Source organism: Carcharodon carcharias, chromosome 2, assembly GCF_017639515.1.
Source record: "Carcharodon carcharias isolate sCarCar2 chromosome 2, sCarCar2.pri, whole genome shotgun sequence".
NCBI classification, from domain to species: Eukaryota; Metazoa; Chordata; class Chondrichthyes; order Lamniformes; family Lamnidae; genus Carcharodon; species Carcharodon carcharias.
Window position 1 is genome coordinate 234656223 of NC_054468.1, and position 22851 is coordinate 234679073.

General features: G+C 53.5%; 1 protein-coding gene across 2 annotated transcripts; it reads left to right on the forward strand.

Annotated features, from left to right (window-relative positions):
• The first annotated feature begins 449 nt into the window (after positions 1-449).
• On the forward strand, positions 450-21497 carry LOC121289157. Of its 2 annotated transcripts, none has more exons than XM_041208294.1 (3): positions 450-739; positions 19216-19717; positions 20501-21497. In XM_041208294.1, the coding sequence occupies exons 2-3, from the start codon at positions 19225-19227 to the stop codon at positions 21007-21009; spliced, it is 1002 nt and encodes a 333-aa protein (XP_041064228.1). In that variant the 5' UTR covers positions 450-739; positions 19216-19224; the 3' UTR covers positions 21010-21497. The 2 variants fall into 2 exon arrangements, with proteins under 2 accessions (XP_041064228.1, XP_041064238.1); XM_041208304.1 differs by lacking the exon at positions 450-739 and adding an exon at positions 13042-13195.
• The last annotated feature ends 1354 nt before the right edge of the window (positions 21498-22851 follow it).

A 22851-nucleotide genomic window follows, 5' to 3' on the forward strand; every position in this document is an offset into this window, starting at 1 on the left:
AATGTTTTAGGGTGAGAGAGATGGGAGCCCATCTCTAATCACCAGAACCATCCTCCTCGTTTGATGACCATCCGTGACCTTTGAAGGAAGACTATTTCAATATTCGGCTGCTCAATCCGTCGTGACTGATTGTGAATGAAGGACGATTGCACTGTCACCACTTGTGTGATAGGCTACGCTTTCTCTATGCAATAGATGCTGAAGGAGGTGGTTTGAGTGCAGCTGGTTGTTTCTGTACAGCAGAACTCTCAATGTTCAGCAATGCAAAACACGCATTCAACAGAATCTTGGATCTGAAACTTCAAATATCCGGTTTGAGTTTCAGCCAAAGTCCTTGGAGTTTCACATCGCAGATAGAGAGCAGAAGCTAGGGGAAAAATCAAACCGCTCCTCTCGCAGTTTCCTGCTGTCATTTCCTGAGTTCTTTTTTCCACGATTTAATTAAACGCATACCAGAGGGGGTGCGGCCAATGCCTCACTCAGAGACTCCGCAGGCTGAAGCTTCGGCTGAGATTACGAGCTGTGGTGGGCACTTCCCCTGTACAATTCTTGATTATCTGGGTTACCTTCTTCAGGGTAAGATTGCATCAATCTCTTCTCCCAGGACTGCCAAAGAGAGAGGAAAGACGAGCATATCTCAGCCGAGAAGGGAAACAAGCAGCAGAACCTGTGGAGAGCCATCTTGGGTCTCTTTTGTCCTGACTGCGTCTGATTCAATAGCAGTGTCGAGATCAGCTGGGTAAGTGGAGCTCCCTTTAACTACTGATGGTGTGAGGCTGTGTCTGAGAAAGAAGCTGCTCTTATTGCCAAGTGAAGAACAAGAATCTACTTATTTTGAAAGGGGTTCTTCTGCCCAACCAGAGGATTATAGAAAGCTTAACACAGAGAATAGGGCCCACTGTGAGGAAGTGTCGGCAGTGAACAGACTCCAACATCAACCAAAGGTCTTTTCAGAGTATTGTCAAGGCCAGAATCTTTTTTTACAGAAACCTACTTCATGGACAGATTGCTGCCTCGTATTTGTCTGTTTGCAGGAGGCAACAAGGTGGGCACAGAGAGACAGGGAGGTGGGGGCTGGGTTAGCATGGTGCTCTTTCATATGTGGAAGTCTGTCCAGATGTTTGGGAGGGAGAAGCTTGTTATAGATAGGCGTTCTGCTGACTCAGCCTCCTGCAGTGTTCCGTGCCAGAGATTTGGAGACTACAGGTTCCAGATATATGGAAAATATCTTTTAAGGGTACCAGGGGAGAGATCTCTGTCCAAAATTACTTTCCTGTAAAGCTCTGTTGGTGTATCAGTAAATATTGGCAGGTAAGTGAGGGAACTAAGCACAAAATCTACACAAACCATGAACTAATTTCACTGGAGTATATGCAGCCATGAGGGACACTGTAGAAATTTTTCCCCCTTCTAAGTGACCTCCCGATTTGCTTTTTCCTGTCTCTTTCTCACTTCCCCCCCCACCACCATATCTGTCCTTGGGAAGAATTGCACCCATGACTGGGAGCTTTTTGTTTTACTCATTCCTGGGAAAGGCCAGCATTTATTATCATCTCTCAATGCTCTTGAGTATCAATTCTTTCTAGAATCTTCCATTTTTCTCCTTCTTCTATTCTGCTAAGCTACTGTTAGACTCACTTCCTTCTCTAGTCAAAGTCAAACCGCTCATCGTCCCTTTTTGTGCAGAAACTCTGAAACCCCTATCGTGCCTTCGTTAGCCACAGACTCAACTATTTCAACATTCCTCCGGCCAGATTCCCACCTTCCACCCTCTGTGAACTTCAGCTCATCCAAAACTCTGCTCCCTGTATTGTAACTCACCCCAATGTCATCCCTGTACTCACTGGCCTCCTGGTCCAGCAACACTTCCCTTTTAAAATTCCCAAACACATATTCAAATCCCTCCATTTTCAATGACCTTTTATCGGAAGTTCCTGAAGTGTTAACTCTGTTTCACTCTGCACAGATGCTGCCTGACCCACAGAGTATTACCAGCGGTTTCTGTTTTTATTTTTAACGCCTCCTTTGGTGGGGTGTCTAATTTTGTTTGAAAGTGTTCCTGTGAAGCACCATGGGAGGATGACCCAAGGTGCTATTTAAGTCCGAGCTGTTGTTGTGACCTAGATCCCACAGTGAGATTGTGCTGCTCCTGGTCTGACTGTGACAGGAGACAACCCTCAGGCACCTCTCCTGCTGCACAGTGAGACTTCCAAACAGAATTTGATGAGCTTCGTTTGTGCACAGTCTGATCCGTTGAATGGAGCGAAGATGACTGTGAATGAACAGAGTCCAGCGAAGCTGCTTCTGCCCTGAAAGGGTTAAAGATGTGAGGAAAGCAGCTGGTTTTCTTCATAATGCTGATTTACCCAATAACATGTTTACAAGGATGAATGAGCCTCTGTTGCATTTCTCTAGTCCTAATGACATCCCTGCGGATATTACATTATATTATTTCATATAAAAGTTCCTGGTGCAGATCACCCGGCCTCTATTTAAAACAGTTCTGAGCCCAACTCACTCACTCTCTTTAATAATATTTACCGCTGCTCAGTACAGTCCCTACAAACAGCAGAGAGGGTCTACACAGTCTACCCCTCACCCCAAACAGCAGAGAGGGTCTACGCACTCTACCCCTCACCCCAAACAGCAGAGAGGGTCTACACAGTCTACCCCTCACCCCAAACAGCAGAGAGGGTCTACGCACTCTACCCCTCACCCCAAACAGCAGAGAGGGTCTACACAGTCTACCCCTCACCCCAAACAGCAGAGAGGGTCTACGCACTCTACCCCTCACCCCAAACAGCAGAGAGGGTCTACACAGTATACCCCTCACCCCAAACAGCAGAGAGGGTCTACACAGTCTACCCCTCACCCCAAACAGCAGAGAGGGTCTACGCACTCTACCCCTCACCCCAAACAGCAGAGAGGGTCTACACAGTCTACCCCTCACCCCAAACAGCAGAGAGGGTCTACACAGTCTACCCCTCACCACAAACAGCAGAGAGGGTCTACGCACTCTACCCCTCACCCCAAACAGCAGAGAGGGTCTACACAGTCTACCCCTCACCCCAAACAGCAGAGAAGGTCTACACACTCTACCCCTCACCCCAAACAGCAGAGAGGGTCTACACAGTCTACTCCTCACCCCAAACAGCAGAGAGGGTCTACACAGTCTACCCCTCACCCCAAACAGCAGAGAGGGTCTACACAGTCTACCCCTCACCCCAAACAGCAGAGAGGGTCTACACAGTCTACCCCTCACCCCAAACAGCAGAGAGGATCTACACAGTCTACCCCTCACCCCAAACAGCAGAGAGGGTCTACACAGTCTACCCCTCACCCCAAACAGCAGAGAGGGTCTACACAGTCTACCCCTCACCCCAAACAGCAGAGAGGATCTACACAGTCTACCCCTCACCCCAAACAGCAGAGAGGATCTACACAGTCTACCCCTCACCCCAAACAGCAGAGAGGGTCTACAGAGTCTACCCCTCACCCCAAACAGCAGAGAGGGTCTACACAGTCTACCCCTCACCCCAAACAGCAGAGAGGATCTACACAGTCTACCCCTCACCCCAAACAGCAGAGAGGATCTACACAGTCTACCCCTCACCTCAAACAGCAGAGAGGGTCTACACAGTCTACCCCTCACCCCAAACAGCAGAGAGGGTCTACGCACTCTACCCCTCACCCCAAACAGCAGAGAGGGTCTACACAGTCTACCCCTCACCCCAAACAGCAGAGAGGGTCTACGCACTCTACCCCTCACCCCAAACAGCAGAGAGGGTCTACACAGTATACCCCTCACCCCAAACAGCAGAGAGGGTCTACACAGTCTACCCCTCACCCCAAACAGCAGAGAGGGTCTACGCACTCTACCCCTCACCCCAAACAGCAGAGAGGGTCTACACAGTCTACCCCTCACCCCAAACAGCAGAGAGGGTCTACACAGTCTACCCCTCACCACAAACAGCAGAGAGGGTCTACGCACTCTACCCCTCACCCCAAACAGCAGAGAGGGTCTACACAGTCTACCCCTCACCCCAAACAGCAGAGAAGGTCTACACACTCTACCCCTCACCCCAAACAGCAGAGAGGGTCTACACAGTCTACTCCTCACCCCAAACAGCAGAGAGGGTCTACACAGTCTACCCCTCACCCCAAACAGCAGAGAGGGTCTACACAGTCTACCCCTCACCCCAAAGAGCAGAGAGGGTCTACACAGTCTACCCCTCACCCCAAACAGCAGAGAGGGTCTACACAGTCTACCCCTCACCCCAAACAGCAGAGAAGGTCTACGCACTGTACCCCTCACCCCAAACAGCAGAGAGGATCTACACAGTCTACCCCTCACCCCAAACAGCAGAGAGGGTCTACACAGTCTACCCCTCACCCCAAACAGCAGAGAGGGTCTACACAGTCTACCCCTCACCCCAAACAGCAGAGAGGATCTACACAGTCTACCCCTCACCCCAAACAGCAGAGAGGATCTACACAGTCTACCCCTCACCTCAAACAGCAGAGAGGGTCTACACAGTCTACCCCTCACCCCAAACAGCAGAGAGGGTCTACACAGTCTACCCCTCACCCCAAACAGCAGAGAGGGTCTACGCACTCTACCCCTCACCCCAAACAGCAGAGAGGGTCTACACAGTCTACCCCTCACCCCAAACAGCAGAGAGGGTCTACACAGTCTACCCCTCACCCCAAACAGCAGAGAGGGTCTACACAGTCTACCCCTCACCCCAAACAGCAGAGAGGATCTACACAGTCTACCCCTCACCCCAAACAGCAGAGAGGGTCTACACAGTCTACCCCTCACCCCAAACAGCAGAGAGGGTCTACACAGTCTACCCCTCACCCCAAACAGCAGAGAGGGTCTACACAGTCTACCCCTCACCCCAAACAGCAGAGAGGGTCTACGCACTCTACCCCTCACCCCAAACAGCAGAGAGGGTCTACACAGTCTACCCCTCACCCCAAACAGCAGAGAGGGTCTACACAGTCTACCCCTCACCCCAAACAGCAGAGAGGATCTACACAGTCTACCCCTCACCCCAAACAGCAGAGAGGGTCTACACAGTCTACCCCTCACCCCAAACAGCAGAGAGGGTCTACACAGTCTACCCCTCACCCCAAAGTTTGATAGTCGGACCCAGCTGGAAATGACAGACGGTGATAGAGACGGGGACTGGGGATGGGACTCAGTACCCTCGATTTGGAGAATGGAGGAAGTATTTTTGCCTCTTGAGCCTGTTCTGCTGCTCAGCTCTGCTATCATGGCTGAGTCAGGACCTCAACTCCATTTACCACTTTAACTCAAAAGAAACCTATCGATCTGAATGTTGAAAATGTTAACTGACCCCTCCCCAGCATCCATAGTCTTTCAGGAGGGAGAGTTCCAAACTCTTGTAAAGTGAAGAAGTTTCCAGATTCCTAAATGTCCCAGCTCTCATTGTAAGATTATGCCCTGTGTTCTCAGTTTCCCTACAAGGGAAAATAGTTTCTTTCTATCAAATAATTTAATTATCCAAAACATCTCCACCAGATCATCTCTCAAACTTCCAAACTCAATGAACTACAAGCTTAGTTTATGTAAACTGCCCTCATAATTTAACGCTTTGGCCTAGGTGAATTTGTGCTGCAGCCCCTCAGGCCTTTTACTGACAGGAGCTGTTTATTTTCAGATTCCAGATTTATTTAATTAATTATCTAAATTTAAATTCCCCAGCTACACGGGATTTGAATCCACGTCACCAGATCCTGAGTCCAGTCCTGTGACTTGCTCGTGCTGTAACGTGGTCACTGAGGACCTGTGTTCAGTTCTTGGTCAGGAAGGTCCACCCGTCCCTCCCTCCCTCCCCGTCCCTCCCTCCCTCCCCCTCCCTCCCCGTCCCTCCCTCCCTCCCTCCCCGTCCCTCCCTCCCTCCCCCTCCCTCCCTCCCCGTCCCTCCCTCCCCACCCGTCCCTCCCTCCCTCCCCGTCCCTCCCTCTCCACCCGTCCCTCCCTCCCTCCCCGTCCCTCCCTCCCTCCCCCTCCCTCCCTCCCCGTCCCTCCCTCCCCACCCGTCCCTCCCTCCCTCCCCGTCCCTCCCTCCCTCCCCCTCCCTCCCCGTCCCTCCCTCCCTCCCTCCCCGTCCCTCCCTCCCTCCCCCTCCCTCCCCGTCCCTCCCTCCCTCCCTCCACGTCCCTCCCTCTCTCCCCTTCCCTCCCTCCCCACCCGTCCCTCCCTCCCTCCCCGTCCCTCCCTCCCCGTCCCTCCCTCCCCGTCCCTCCCTCCCTCCCCCTCCCTCCCTCCCTCCCCGTCCCTCCCTCCCCGTCCCTCCCTCCCTCCCCCTCCCTCCCTCCCTCCCCTTCCCTCCCTCCCCGTCCCTCCCTCCCTCCCCCTCCCTCCCTCCCTCCCCGTCCCTCCCTCCCCGTCCCTCCCTCCCTCCCCCTCCCTCCCTCCCTCCCCTTCCCTCCCTCCCCACCCGTCCCTCCCTCCCTCCCCCTCCCTCCCTCCCTCCCCTTCCCTCCCTCCCCACCCGTCCCTCCCTCCCCCTCCCTCCCTCCCCACCCGTCCCTCCCTCCCTCCCCGTCCCTCCCTCCCCGTCCCTCCCTCCCCGTCCCTCCCTCCCTCCCCGTCCCTCCCTCCCCGTCCCTCCCTCCCTCCCCCTCCCTCCCCGTCCCTCCCTCCCTCCCCCTCCCTCCCTCCCCGTCCCTCCCTCCCTCTCTGTCCCTCCCTCTCCACCCGTCCCTCCCTCTCCGCCCGTCCCTCCCTCTCCGCCCGTCCCTCCCTCCCTCCCCGTCCCTCCCTCCCCACCCGTCCCTCCCTCCCTCCCCGTCCCTCCCTCTCCACCCGTCCCTCCCTCCCTCCCCATCCCTCCCTCCCCGTCCCTCCCTCCCTCCCCGTCCCTCCCTCTCCACCCGTCCCTCCCTCCCTCCCCGTCCCTCCCTCCACACCCGTCCCTCCCTCTCCACCCGTCCCTCTCCACCCGTCCCTCCCTCCCCGTCCCTCTCCACTTGTCCATCTCCACTTGTCCCTCTCCACTTGTCCATCTCCACTTGTCCATCTCCACTTGTCCCTCTCCACTTGTCCATCTCCACTTGTCCATCTCCACTTGTCCCTCTCCACTTGTCCCTCTCCACTTGTCCCTCTCCACTTGTCCCTCTCCACCCGTCCCTCTCCACCCGTCCCTCTCCACTTGTCCATCTCCACTTGTCCCTCTCCACTTGTCCATCTCCACTTGTCCCTCTCCACTTGTCCCTCTCCACTTGTCCCTCTCCACCCGTCCCTCTCCACCCGTCCCTCTCCACTTGTCCATCTCCACTTGTCCCTCTCCACTTGTCCATCTCCACTTGTCCCTCTCCACTTGTCCCTCTCCACTTGTCCCTCTCCACTTGTCCCTCTCCACTTGTCCATCTCCACTTGTCCCTCTCCACTTGTCCCTCTCCACTTGTCCCTCTCCACTTGTCCCTCCCCACCTGTCCCTCTCCACCCGTCCCTCTCCACCCGTCCCTCTCCACTTGTCCCTCTCCACTTGTCCCTCTCCACTTGTCCCTCTCCACTTGTCCCTCTCCACTTGTCCCTCCCCACCCGTCCCTCTCCACTTGTCCATCTCCACCCGTCCCTCTCCACTTGTCCCTCTCCACTTGTCCCTCTCCACCTGTCCCTCTCCACCCGTCCCTCTCCACCCGTCCCTCTCCACTTGTCCCTCTCCACTTGTCCCTCTCCACTTGTCCCTCTCCACTTGTCCCTCCCCACTTGTCCCTCTCCACTTGTCCCTCTCCACTTGTCCCTCTCCACTTGTCCCTCTCCACTTGTCCCTCCCCACTTGTCCCTCTCCACTTGTCCCTCTCCACTTGTCCCTCTCCACTTGTCCCTCTCCACTTGTCCATCTCCACTTGTCCCTCTCCACTTGTCCCTCTCCACTTGTCCATCTCCACTTGTCCCTCTCCACCCGTCCCTCTCCACTTGTCCCTCTCCACTTGTCCCTCTCCACTTGTCCCTCTCCACTTGTCCATCTCCACTTGTCCATCTCCACCCGTCCCTCTCCACTTGTCCCTCTCCACTTGTCCCTCTCCACTTGTCCCTCTCCACTTGTCCATCTCCACTTGTCCATCTCCACTTGTCCCTCTCCACTTGTCCCTCTCCACTTGTCCCTCTCCAATTGTCCATCTCCACTTGTCCCTCTCCACTTGTCCCTCTCCACTTGTCCCTCTCCACTTGTCCATCTCCACCCGTCCCTCTCCACCCGTCCCTCTCCACCCGTCCCTCTCCACTTGTCCCTCTCCACTTGTCCCTCTCCACTTGTCCCTCTCCACTTGTCCCTCTCCACTTGTCCATCTCCACTTGTCCATCTCCACTTGTCCATCTCCACTTGTCCATCTCCACTTGTCCCTCTCCACTTGTCCCTCTCCACTTGTCCATCTCCACTTGTCCCTCTCCACTTGTCCCTCTCCACTTGTCCCTCTCCACTTGTCCATCTCCACTTGTCCCTCTCCACTTGTCCATCTCCACTTTTCCATCTCCACTTGTCCCTCTCCACTTGTCCATCTCCACTTGTCCCTCTCCACTTGTCCCTCTCCACTTGTCCCTCTCCACTTGTCCATCTCCACTTGTCCATCTCCACTTGTCCATCTCCACTTGTCCATCTCCACTTGTCCATCTCCTCTTGTCCCTCTCCACTTGTCCCTCTCCACTTTTCCATCTCCACTTGTCCCTCTCCACCCGTCCCTCTCCACCCGTCCCTCTCCACTTGTCCCTCTCCACTTGTCCCTCTCCAATTGTCCATCTCCACCCGTCCCTCTCCACTTGTCCCTCTCCACTTTTCCATCTCCACTTGTCCCTCTCCACTTGTCCCTCTCTGCCCGTCCCTCCAGAATACCCAGACAGTCGGAAACAAGGTTTTTGTTATCCATGATCTCACTATGATGATTACACTCACATTCTAACTGAGACTGAAACTTGCCTCAGGATGATTGAAACCTCCCTAAGTGCCTAAACTTGCCACCATCTGCTCCACAGTGTCAGTGGTCACCAAACATCCTTGGTCTGTCCCCCATTCTCCTTGGAAAACTCCTCCTCCATTAAGTACCTCACTGTCTTCCACCTTTCTCCTCAAAAATCAACCCCTCACTCCCAAATTTCTCCCCAGATAGATCCCTTTCCATTTCCCTCAGCTACTGCACCAAGTGACTCTTCATCCTCACTGATTTCAACCTCCACCTCTGTCACGCTTTCTCTCCTCGACTCACTGTCCTTTCTAAACCTCTCCCTCCATGTTAACTCTTCCTCCCCATAACTCACAGCCACCCCATTAATCCCAGCATCTGCCATGGTCACTGTCACTGAGAAATCCTTCTCTTCGTCTTTTTCATTACCAAACTGCAACCCCACACTCCCCCCACCCAAACCCCACCTCCCCCTTTCCAACTCTACTTTCCTCTATATCCACACTGAAAATCCATCTCCCAACTCACTCACTACTGCAATTTGAAAAGCCCCAATCCCAATCCATCCCTCCATCCATCATTTGCTTAATCACTTCCTCTCATTCAACTTCGATACCTCATTCCAACCAAAATCATGACTCACCCCCACTTGGACATGCTGCCAGGGTGTGGTCACCATTTTAGTTTATGAAAGGAGACAGACTAGGTCCAGACATGAGTGAACCAGATGGGTTTTTACAACAATTGATGATAGTTTCATGGCCCCAAGACTGAGACTAGATTTATATTCCAGATTTTATTACTTAAATTTAAATTCCACCTGCTGCCATGGTAGGATTCAAACCTGTATCCTCCAGAGCATTAGTCTGGGTCTCTGGCTCACTAGCCCAGTGACATTACCCACTACACCATCATCTCCCTGTGATGTAGCACACTTGGATTTGTGTACCAGGGTAAGTATATGGTTAACTGAAAACAACTCATCTTTACAGGAGGCTCTGGAAGCTATTATTCCAACTACATATTCCTTTAGAAATGCGTTTGTTTACACTGTTGGCACCAACTCTTTCTGGGACATAGTTCAATGGGCACTGGCAGATGGCCAGTCGCTCACTCACATAAACAGCGTTGCTATGTTGCAGACTATTTCAGGGGCTAGGGGAGAGTGTCTGAGGCCACGACCCAGTCTGTGTTACTGGTAGTGGGCAGGAGTGGGCAGCACAGCATGGAGCCCGCTCCAGTCGTTGGTGGCTGAGCAGCAGCAGCTGGATGAGGCTGACTGGCGGTAACATCATCATCCAACCCAGGCTACATTTACACAGACTCTCAGTTCACAATGAGCTTCAGGTCAGATTCTGCTTAGATGGAACTCAGGTGCTGGGCTTTTTAAATAAGGCAGCTGTCTCATTCTGATATGCAAATTTTCAGCTCCCTATTCATAATGAGGGGTCAGTTAATTCCCATGCTGGTGGTCTAATGCCAGACGGCTTGTCTCAGACGATCTTCACCTAACTTAGATCTTGATGGGCGGATTGTTTGTTTTCCCCCCTGTCTGCCCCCTTGTGTTTTGCAGCATCTGACACTCTGTCCTGTAACCTACAGGCCAGTGGTTGGTCCATCCAACCCTGCTCCTCCTGTCATGCCATACTTACCAGTTCAAGGCCAACTGAGCCTTGTACCACCCTCAGCTGAAAATGGCTGTCCCTCCGTCCAGTGCTGAAACATTAAGCTGCAATCCTTAACACCAAAGGAAGCAGGCATTCGCTGCTTGAAAGGAGAATGCAGTCTTCTTGCCTTTCGGAGCCATGTCTTCTGTGCAGCCGCACTGAGAGATGTCCACGCAGCTGCACTTTAAACATGGCGCCCGGCGTGAGGAAGTGGTGGCGAGTGAATCAGAGGTTGCCTGCCTGTGAAACAGCGTGTTTCCTGGGAATGTATGATTAATGAGGCGGGATTGGGATGATCAGCATGACAGGCCACCAGTGCAGCCGGTGAGTAAAACATCCCTTTTCCCACCCACGACCGATTTAGTGCAAATCTGGGACGATTCTGCCCATAGTCACTGCTGTAATGCAAGAAACACCACATCCAATTTGCACACAGCAAGATCCCACAAACAGCAATACGTTAATGCCAAAATAATCTGATTTTGTGATGTTGGCTGAAGGATAAATATTGGCCAGGAAACAGAAACATAAAATGTTACAGCACAGAAGGAGGCCATTCATCCCATTTAGCATAATCCAGCTCTTTGAGAGTTTTATCCATTTAATTGCGCTCCATCGCTCTTTCGCCACAGCTCTGTAATTTTCCACTTTTAATTATTTATGTAATGTATTTTGAAAGTTACTCTTGGATTTGTTTCCACTGCCCTTTCAGGCAGCGCCTTCCAGATCACAACAACTTGCTGTGGGAAAAAAATTCTCCTTATCTCCCCCTCTGGCTCTTTTCCTGATTCTCTTCAATCTGTGTCCCTCTGGTTACCGACCCTCCTGCCACAGGAAACTGTTTCTCCTTACTTACTTGATCCAAACCCTTTATCGTTATGAAGAATTCTATTCAACCTCCTGTGCTGTAAGATTCAACACTTCTATGGAATGTTACTTAACAGTTTGGGAAACTCCTTTTTGTATAAAATTAGAAACTGTTTCAAACTCTCCGTCTGAAATTCCCTGGAGTTAAATTCGGAGACAAATGGAAAGTATTCAAAATCAGGTCACAGTGGAAAAAGATCCCTGACAGAAACAAACAGCTATTTGAGTGAATGTCGGAACAGATCTGAGCTCCCACAGGGGCTCATTAAATCGCAATCATTCACCTGATTCAGCGTCAGGTGGAAAATCCTGGAGCACAGAAAGAGGCAACTGGCCCCCTACTCTCTCTCCTTGAGAGAGAGCCCTCACCTCAACCCCATTCCCCAGTGCCCTCCCTCTGGGTGAGCTGCCCTCAGTCTCATTCCCTTTCCCAATTCCCCATGTGCCCTCTCCCTGGGAGATTCTCCTGTCTGTGATTGGGATCAGGGAAAGCTGTTTGAGTCGGTACCATTATCCCCTCCCCCTCCCCCCATCAGTTTACAGTGACCTTGTGTGTAACATCAGTGTATAATCATCAACCACCTCAGTACATAACCCCTAGATAAATACCCAATATTATCTTAGCACCAACAATCTAACACCATGTTAAACTTTTTGAATTCTACTATAAACTAAATTATTCCAACAACACAGATTCTTGTAAACCTACCTGTCAACTTGCAGCTTCAGGGTCTAACTCTGACTCTCCAATCCCAGTTATTCAGGCCGATCGGATCGTTTGCACTCAGGTGACTTAGCATCATTCCATGTGAGACAGGAAAAGGTGTCTAGGTGGGGAAGGGCTGTGTCTGGGTCTGTGTCTGTCTGGGTGGGGATGGGCTGTGTCTGGGTCTCTGTCTGTCTGGGTGGGGATGGGCTCCACCTGGATCTGTGTCTGTCTGGGTGGGATGGGCTGTGTCTGGGTCTCTGTCTGTCTGGGTGGGGATGGGATGGGCTGTGTCTGGGTCTGTGTCTGGGCCTGTGTCTGTCTGGGTGGGATGGGTTGTGTCTGGGTCTCTGTCTGTCTGGGTGGGGATGGGCTGTGTCTGGGTCTGTGTCTGTCTGGATGGGGATGGGATGGGCTGTGTCTGGGTCTGTGCCTGTCTGGGTGGGGATGGGCTGTGTATGTGTTTGTGCCTGTCTGGGTCTGTGTCTATCTGGGTAGGGGGGGCGGGGGATGGGCTGTGTCTGGATCTGTATCTGTCTGGGTGGGGATGGGCTGTGCTTGGGTCTGTGTCTATCTGGGCCAGAACAAGTTGAGTCTGGGTCTGGGTCTGTGTCTGTCTAGGCGGGGTGGGCTGTTTCTGGATCTGTCTCTGTCTGGATGTGGATAGGCTCTGCCTGGTTGAGTCTCTCTGGGTGAGGATGGGCTGTGTCTGGATCTGTCTCTGTCTGGGTGGGGCTGGGACAGGGACACTTTTCTCTCTCTCTCTCTCTCTCCCTCTGTCTCTCTGTGATGGGTTGTCACTTGCTTTTGAAATGCGCCAGTCCCTGGGCTGGGAGCACAATCTAAGCTCTCGCTGCGGTTGATCAGAAAGTAGTTCCAGCTCTGATCACCTGTGCGGCATATAAGATACGTTCTCAAGCCTGAGTCTAGTGAGAAGCCCAGTTCTCCAAGGTAGTAACTAATTCTAGTTTACTGATTAAGGGATTTTATAACTTGAGGCAGCAATCGGGACACATTGGGGGTGAGTATATTTTAACTCAGGAATGGAGTGTGACTGTTCAAATGTTTGTGCATTTTGTTACTATTCATTGAACTTGCATTTGGTTTATTTCGAGTCAGGTGCAGAGTTATTTAGAGGGAGAATATTTCGTGTATTTGCTGTGCTCTCTCCCTCGTTCCTTGGATTTTGCGTAAAGATGGATAAATCTCGTTTTGAATCTGAATCCTGAGCCCGGCTCAGTTGGCCTGTTTCCCTTTTCTCATGATCCCCTGGGATTAGAGACCATTTCCCCCTGGTAGAGGGAGTCTGCACTTGATTCAGTAAATTTCCAATTCTGGTCTGCGTCTCCCAAGGTCGCGAGTGTTTATATCCCCACTCCCCGTCTGAATACCTGCTCTGGGTCTGGGAACCCTACAGCATTGGATCCGATCTGCAGCTCCAGTTTGGCCTATCCCACCCCCCCCCCACCGTGACTGCCTGTCAGAATCAGGTTGTGCTGGTCTTGCCTTTTTAATAACGTCTGAGACCCAATGCACCCTGTAGCTGGCCATCAGTTCGGAGAGTCTTCCCCCACCCCACCCCACCCCACCCCACCCAATTTCCTGAGTGTATGGGGATGATGTGAGAATGAAGGTTTAGGGTGTGTCCAGGGTCTATCAGCTGCGCCCTGTATTTGAGGGGGGTGGGGGAAGGGGGTCCTACAGGAAGATTGCAGGCAGATGTCTGAGGCTCACTGTTAGTAATGAAGGGGTTTCTGTCCCTGTTGGCCTGTGCCAGGATGATCAATTCTCGATGCCCAGCACTGGGGACTGGAGAGGGTATCATTAACATCCCCATCACGATCTTTTCCTGGATCCCTTTCCACTCCCAGGAATTGAGCATCGACCCTACCCTCCCCCACCCCCCCAATGACCGAGTGAATCTCTCTGAAGATGGTGCTCCCTCTGACTCTCCTGTGATCTAAACCTCGATGTGACTGGAAAATACTGAGCCAGGACTTGCCTCGAGGTGAGATTAGTAGGGGTGGAGAGAATGAGACCTGGACACCTCCCTCCCTCCCTCCCTCCCTCCCTGTCGACTCGTTGGGAAGGTGTTTTCCTGGCGCTTGGTGAATCTCCTCTGAGCCGGTCTTTGTAGATTGATCCATTTTCCCTTTTAAAGTGAGCCCCATTTAAGCCTTGGGATCAGCCCAGTCCAGCGCCCACTCGGTGCATTGAATGTCAACAGTGAGGGACTTTTTACATCTCGTTCAGGGGGTACGAGGCGAGGATGGTTTAGGAGATGGGGGCCATTGGGTAAGATGCTAATACCAGGTCCAGGAGGGCGGGGGTTCTGCTGGTCTGGTGCTCCTGGGAGGCTGGGGGTGGGGGGGAGTGAGGAAGAGTGTGGGCTTTGGGGGGGAGAGTGTCGTGGATTGGTCGGAGGGGTTATGGACTGGACTGGACTGGGCTGGGCTGGGGGGGGTGGGGAATGGGGCTGGGGGGGGTATGGGGTATGGGGCTGGGGGGTGGGGAATGGGGCTGGGGGGTGGGGAATGGGGCTGGGGGGTGGGGAATGGGGCTGGGGGGGTGGGGGGTGGGGGTATGGGGGGTGGGGGTATGGGGCTGGGGGGTGGGGGTATGGGGCTGGGGGGTGGGGGTATGGGGGTATGGGGGGTGGGGGTATGGGGCTGGGGGGTGGGGGTATGGGGCTGGGGGGTGGGGGTATGGGGGTATGGGGGGTGGGGGTATGGGGCTGGGGGGTGGGGGTATGGGGCTGGGGGGTGGGGGTATGGGGGTATGGGGGGTGGGGGTATGGGGCTGGGGGGTGGGGGTATGGGGCTGGGGGGTGGGGGTATGGGCTGGGGGTATGGGGGGGTGGGGGTATGGGGGGTGGGGGTATGGGGGGTATGGGGGGTATGGGGGGTGGGGGTATGGGGGGTGGGGGTATGGGGGGTGGGGGTATGGGGGGTATGGGGGGTGGGGGTATGGGGGGTATGGGGGGTGGGGGTGTGGGGGTATGGGGGTATGGGTATGGGGGGTGGGGGTATGGGGGGTATGGGGGGTGGGGTATGGGGCTGGGGGTATGGGGGGTGGGGGTATGGGGGGTGGGGGTATGGGGGGTGGGGGTATGGGGGGTATGGGGGGTGGGGGTATGGGGGGTGGGGGTGTGGGGGTATGGGGGTATGGGGCTGGGGGGTGGGGGTATGGGGGGTATGGGGGGTGGGGGTATGGGGGGTATGGGGGGTGGGGGTATGGGGGGTATGGGGGGTGGGGGTATGGGGGTATGGGGCTGGGGGGGTGGGGGTATGGGGGGTGGGGGTATGGGGGTATGGGGGGTATGGGGGGTGGGGGTATGGTGCTGGGGGGTGGGGGTATGGGGGGTGGGGGTATGGGGGGTGGGCGTATGGGGGGTGGGGGTATGGGGGGTATGGGGGGTGGGGGTATGGGGGGTATGGGGGGTATGGGGTTGGGGGTTATGGGGGGTGGGGGTATGGGGGGTATGGGGGGTGGGGGTATGGGGCTGGGGGGTGGGGGTATGGGGGGTGGGGGTATGGGGGGTATGGGGGTGGGGGTATGGGGGGTATGGGGGGTGGGGGTATGGGGGGTATGGGGGTGGGGGTATGGGGGGTATGGGGGGTGGGGGTATGGGGGTGGGGGTATGGGGGGTATGGGGGGTGGGGGTATGGGGGTATGGGGCTGGGGGGTGGGGGTATGGGGGGTGGGGGTATGGGGGGTATGGGGGGTGGGGGTATGGGGCTGGGGGGTGGGGGTATGGGGGGTGGGGGTATGGGGGTATGGGGGTGGGGGTATGGGGGGTGGGGGTATGGGGGGTATGTGGGGTGGGGGTATGGGGGGGTATGGGGGTATGGGGCTGGGGGGTGGGGGTATGGGGGGTGGGGGTATGGGGGTATGGGGCTGGGGGGGTATGGGAGCGGAGTGCGGGTGGGGTGGGTTCGGGACTGTGGAGTTTTTGCTGTCTGACGAACTGAAGCAGGAAACTTGGTGTCAATGACGAGCCACCCGGGGTGAAAGTTGTGGAACAAGTAAAATGAGAATCTGTTCAGAGCCGCAGATCGAGGTTTAACTGATCCCACCTGAAACAGGATCAGTCTGTTTAATGCTCTCATTTCAAACCGATCCTGATTGTTAATCCCTCCGACCACTCCAGTCCCGCAGTTTGACCCTCCCGCTGGTTTATTGCAGTGACCTCCCAGCAGAAAACTAACCCGACAGAGGGGCAGGGGGTGGGGGTCAGTGTTTCTGACCTCTTTCCCGGGGGGGGGGGGGGGGTCCCGTCTTTGTCTCTTCCCCCGGGGGGTTTGTCTCCTTTCTCCCTGGGACAGTGAGTGAGACTCTGGGTGTGAGCGTTTCCAATCTGCAACTAGAAATACAGGAATGTCGGAACTCCAGGATTGACTCCGGGATTGGCCCTGGGATTACCTGCTCTCCCTTAAACCGGATCAACCTGCAGCCAATCCGAGTGAAATCCCGATTCCTGGGCTCCTCATTCCTCACACCTGCTTTGTTCAGTCCAAATGAGATGTGGAGTCAGAGTGTGAAGTGTGGGTTCAGGGGCTAGTCTCTCAATTCCTTCTCCCTCTCTCTCTCTGCTGTGTGGGGCTAGTCTCCCAATTCCTCCTCCCTCTCTCTCTCTCTGCTGTGTGGGGCTAGTCTCTCAATTCCTCCTCTCCCTCTCTCTGCTGTGTGGGGCTAGTCCCCCAATTCCTCCTCCCTCTCTCTGCTGTGTGGGGCTAGTCTCCCAATTCCTCCTCCCTCTCTCTCTCTCTCTGCTGTGTGGGGCTAGTCTCTCAATTCCTCCTCTCCCTCTCTCTGCTGTGTGGGGCTAGTCCCCCAATTCCTCCTCCCTCTCTCTGCTGTGTGGGGCTAGTCTCCCAATTCCTCCTCCCTCTCTCTGCTGTGTGGGGCTAGTCTCCCAATTCCTCCTCTCCCTCTCTCTGCTGTGTGGGGCTAGTCTCCCAATTCCTCCTCTCCCTCTCTCTGCTGTGTGGGGCTAGTCTCCCAATTCCTCCTCTCCCTCTCTCTGCTGTGTGGGGCTAGTCCCCCAATTCCTCCTCCCTCTCTCTGCTGTGTGGGGCTAGTCTCCCAATTCCTCCTCCCTCTCTCTCTCTCTGCTGTGTGGGGCTAGTCTCTCAATTCCTCCTCTCCCTCTCTCTGCTGTGTGGGGCTAGACTCCCAATTCCTCCTCTCCCTCTCTCTGCTGTGTGGGGCTAGTCCATCAATTCCTCCTCCCTCTCTCTGCTGTGTGGGGCTAGTCTCCCAATTCCTCCTCCCTCTCTCTCTCTCTGCTGTGTGGGGCTAGTCTCTCAATTCCTCCTCTCCCTCTCTCTGCTGTGTGGGGCTAGACTCCCAATTCCTCCTCTCCCTCTCTCTGCTGTGTGGGGCTAGTCTCCCAATTCCTCCTCTCCCTCTCTCTGCTGTGTGGGGCTAGACTCCCAATTCCTCCTCTCCCTCTCTCTGCTGTGTGGGGCTAGTCTCCCAATTCCTCCTCTCCCTCTCTCTGCTGTGTGGGGCTAGTCTCCCAATTCCTCCTCTCCCTCTCTCTGCTGTGTGGGGCTAGTCTCCCAATTCCTCCTCTCCCTCTCTCTGCTGTGTGGGGCTAGTCCATCAATTCCTCCTCCCTCTCTCTGCTGTGTGGGGCTAGTCTCCCAATTCCTCTCTCTCTCTGCTGTGTGGGGCTAGTCCATCAATTCCTCCTCCCTCTCTCTCTCTGCTGTGTGGGGCTAGTCTCCCAATTCCTCCTCCCTCTCTCTCTCTGCTGTGTGGGGCTAGTCTCTCAATTCCTCCTCCCTCTCTCTGCTGTGTGAGGCTAGACTCCCAATTCCTCTCTCTCTCTGCTGTGTGGGGCTAGTCCATCAATTCCTCCTCCCTCTCTCTGCTGTGTGGGGCTAGTCTCCCAATTCCTCCTCCCTCTCTCTCTCTCTCTCTCTCTGCTGTGTGGGGCTAGTCCATCAATTCCTCCTCCCTCTCTCTCTCTGCTGTGTGGGGCTAGTCTCCCAATTCCTCCTCCCTCTCTCTCTCTGCTGTGTGGGGCTAGTCTCTCAATTCCTCCTCCCTCTCTCTGCTGTGTGAGGCTAGACTCCCAATTCCTCTCTCTCTCTGCTGTGTGGGGCTAGTCCATCAATTCCTCCTCCCTCTCTCTCTCTCTCTCTCTCTCTCTGCTGTGTGGGGCTAGTCTCTCAATTCCTCCTCCCTCTCTCTGCTGTGTGAGGCTAGACTCCCAATTCCTCTCCCTCTCTCTGCTGTGTGGGGCTAGTCCATCAATTCCTCCTCCCTCTCTCTGCTGTGTGGGGCTAGACTCCCAATTCCTCCTCCCTCTCTCTCTCTCTGCTGTGTGGGGCTAGTCCATCAATTCCTCCTCCCTCTCTCTGCTGTGTGGGGCTAGTCCATCAATTCCTCCTCCCTCCCTCTCTCTGCTGTGTGGGGCTAGTCCATCAATTCCTCCTCCCTCTCTCTGCTGTGTGGGGCTAGTCTCCCAATTCCTCCTCCCTCTCTCTCTCTCCCTCTCTCTGCTGTGTGGGGCTAGACTCCCAATTCCTCCTCCCTCTCTCTCTCTCTGCTGTGTGGGGCTAGTCTCTCAATTCCTTCTCCCTCTCTCTCTGCTGTGTGGGGCTAGTCTCAATTCCTCCTCCCTCTCTCTGCTGTGTGGGGCTAGTCTCTCAATTCCTCCTCCCTCTCTCTGCTGTGTGGGGCTAGACTCCCAATTCCTCCTCTCCCTCTCTCTGCTGTGTGGGGCTAGTCCATCAATTCCTCCTCCCTCTCTCTGCTGTGTGGGGCTAGTCTCCCAATTCCTCTTTCTCTCTGCTGTGTGGGGCTAGTCCATCAATTCCTCCTCTCTCTCTCTCTGCTGTGTGGGGCTAGTCTCTCAATTCCTCCTCCCTCTCTCTGCTGTGTGGGGCTAGTCTCCCAATTCCTCCTCCCTCTCTCTGCTGTGTGGGGCTAGTCTTCCATTCCTCCTCTCCCTCCCTCTCCCTCTCCCTGATGTGTTTGTGCCGGTCACTCTGCTGCTATCTGTTTGATTTTACCCCCTCTCCCCAACAGACCCTCACCATGAGCCAAGAGCTGGAAGCTGAGAAATATGAAGGTTCTTTCCAAGAGGCAGCTGTGCCCCACTTTGTGAAGAGTGTCTCTTCACTGCTGGCCATGCTCAAGATCGTTCTCCAAGTTGGTGTCGGCGATTTGACCGAGAAACAAATGAGCCTTTTCCAGGAGGAGACCAAGGCCGCGAACAATGAGGCTCAGGAGTCGGCCCGGCGGGCCGGAGAGCTGGGGGACTTGATCGATGGTAACTGTGTGAAAATGACAGCTGAGTATGGCGAGGTAAGCAGGAGCAGGAAGGAGCTGGCTAGCAGCCTGCAGGAGAAGCAGAATAAACTCCGCTCACTGGAGACGGAGAGGGAGATGCTCCAGGGCAAACTGCAGACAGCTAAGATTGACCTGAGACAAGTTGAAGACTCTCTGAGAGCAGCAACAGCCAAAGTTGGAGAGAAAGAAACGAGAAGAGACGTTGGCATCGGTCTGAGTTTCCTGCTCCCTTGTGTGGGTGAGTGTTCTCCAGCTTGTGCTCCCTTACTGGGGAAGGACAGGCTAACTTTTCTTGGGGCCCCTGGACAGGTCATGTCACAGTCTATCCCACTCTTCCGTCTCCCTGTAGCCCTGGTGCCCTGTGCCCAGAACCAGCAGGAGCGACTGTGAATCACAGCCAGGCTGGAGAGAGGGTTGGCTGTGGCTTGGGTTATTAGTGCCATGCTGATTGGCTGGCACGCTGCCTCTTGTCCACGCTGCCTCTTGTCCACACTTCCCTTACCCATTGAACTGGTGAACTCTGCAATCTTTCAGGCTTCTTATTGGTAAAGAAGGATGTTTGTCCCAGCTCTTACCCTGCCCCCAGCTGGAGACAGAGCTCTTGCTGTGGAATTAATGACCTTGCCATTTGGTTATTAATCAGAAACTCTTTGGAATAAAAGAATTGAAGCTTGCTCCAGGTATCACTAGCTTCTCATGCCCGGGCTGGTGATGGGAGTCGGTGGGTCCCCTGGCTATTTGGACATGTGGGGTAGAAGTTCCTCGTCTTCACCGAGGGCAAATGTCCAGAAAGCTCAGTAAATCATTGGAACTGTTAATCAGTTGAAACTGCAGTTATACTGTCACTGACTCCTAAGTGGGGTGGGAGGGGGGTGAACATCCAAAGCTGTGTCAAGTCCCTAATCTCAGGTAACAACTCAAAACTCATGTCCAGAACCTGTATTGTCCCTGTGGGATGGGGAGAGGGGGAGGGTTAGGTCAGACTGAGGAACTCATTGAAATTTACCTCCCCACCCCCCAGGTATCGCTATGGCTGTGGCCTTTGAGAAGGAGCGACAGTACATGAAATGTGAGGTGGACGTAGTCTCGGAAGACCACTCATCACTCAAGTCCAGCATCATCAAGGATGAAGATCGGCTGAACAAGATCAACAGTGAAGTCCATACGCTCTACAATGAGATCAATGTGATTAGTGAGAGATTGGAGGAAAATAAGGTGGCTGAGCTTGCCCTGAAGGAGAGTCGTGCTGAGCTAGCCAAGCTACAGGGCAGGATGAGGAACTGCTTCCAATACTTAACCACGTTTCGGGGGAAAGTGGGGGTTCTGAAGTCCCAGAGCCAACACATGTACAACCTGAGGCTACTCCTCCCATTCCTGGAAGAAGCTGGTCTTCAAGCTCAGCAAGTGCCAGACACTGAGCAGCTCTTCAGCCACATCCAGGTTAACAAGGTAGTTGGGGATCTGAAAGCACTGCTCCCCAAAATAAAGGATCTCCTGCTGTCTGAAGACAGCAGTGACTACATGAAGTAAAGAGCCTATTCCAAAGGTGAGGGTAGGGCTGCAATTAATGGGAGACAACAGTCTGCAGTGTTACCTTTAACTTGACTTCAAACTAGTTAGAGGGTTGGGAGGAGATGGGGGGTATTTATACAGTCACTGCCAAGTTGGTAGTGAGGGCATTAACTAAGCAATCTTGCGGATGCCTCTGTTTTACAGTCACATTTGTCAATTTAATGATCCTTTGTCACTGGGATATGCCAACAGAAAGGTAAAGCTCTTAACCTCACCAGGTCTTGTATTTCTTTCTGTCAATCTCCGCTCACTAACATTCTGCAGGTGTGTGCAGCTGTTGGGGAAGTAGTCAGCATCTGCAGTAGCTCCCTGTCTCTCTTGGGTCAGCTTTATGTTGACCCCATTACCTAGCCTGTGCTCTGGGCATCTTCATGTGCTTTCTGTCTGAAACCCCCTTGTCACTGTTTGTTTTTGGTTTCAAAATAAATTCAATACATTCAAATAAATAAAGATTTGACTATTCCTCCAATCTACATTCAGTCACTAGGTTAAAATGCTAGGCCATTTCTACTTGTTCAGCTTGGGAAGGGTGCTACAGAGAGGCTGTTGGTCTAATAAGCGAGCTTGGGAGTTAACCATAATTCACTGATAAGAATACAAAGCACTTCATCTATACTAATTGGTTTTGATGTGCAGCCTAATGAATAGCAAGAAGTCACCAATGGGAAATTAATTTTGGCTGAAAGATTAGTGAAGGACTCCCTGATCTTAGAATTGTGACATCCACCTGACAGCAGATAGATCCTTGATTTAAATATTGACAAGGTGGGGTAACTCTCCAACAGTGATTATATTTCCCCTCGGTATTTCCCTGGGTCATTTAGCTGCTTCTGTACTTTCAGTGATTGGGAATGTGTCCTGTAACTAATCCTAGAGATACAGAAGATGAACTAAGGCTTACCCAAAGCACAGGAAGTGAGATCCTCCAGTAGCTCTGCTGTATCACCAACGCAGTGGCTGCCCATTCATTTCTCACCTATTGTCAGTTATTTGAGTTTTGGGAATCCTGTTTAATAAAGATTTAAGGATATTGAGCCTGACCCAATTTTCCTCTTCCCTAGGTATAAAATTTAACCTGTTCTGGACATGATTTAGGATCCGGGAGAACCAGACTGAAGCCATTTGGCCCATAATATTTATGCTAGCTCTGTTAAAACTGCAATCCAATTGGTCCCACTCCCCTAAGATAAAAGCAAACTACTGTAGATGCTGGAGATAAAACAAAAGGCTAGAACTACACCAGCAGATCTGGGAGCATATGTGGAGAGAGAAAGAGAGCTACTATTTCAAGTCCAAATGACTTTTCCTCAGAGCTAAAGAGAAGTAGGAATATGATGGGTTTTATACTGTTTAAGAGGGGGTGGAGCAGGTAAAGCAAGATAGAAGGTTAGGGATAGGTGGGAGCTAAGGAGACATTGACAAAGATGTAACGGACACAGGACAAAGGGTGTGCTAATGATAGAGTTAAAGACTAAAGAAGGTACTGATAGTGGCATAAAGGAAGTTGCTTGTGGTTGCTGGAAGTCAGTCATCTCAGCTCCAGGACATCACTGCAGGAGTTCCTCAGGGTAGTGTCCTCGGCCCAACTATCTTCAGCTGCTTCATCAATGACCTTCCTTCCATCATTAGGTCAGAGGTGGGGATGTTCACCGACGATTGCACAATGTTCAGCACCATTTGTGACTCCTCAGATACTGAAGCAGTCCATGTCCAAATGCAGCAAGACCTGGATAATATCCAGGCTTGGGCTAACAAGTAACATTCACACCACACAAGTGTCAGGCAATGACCATTTCCAAC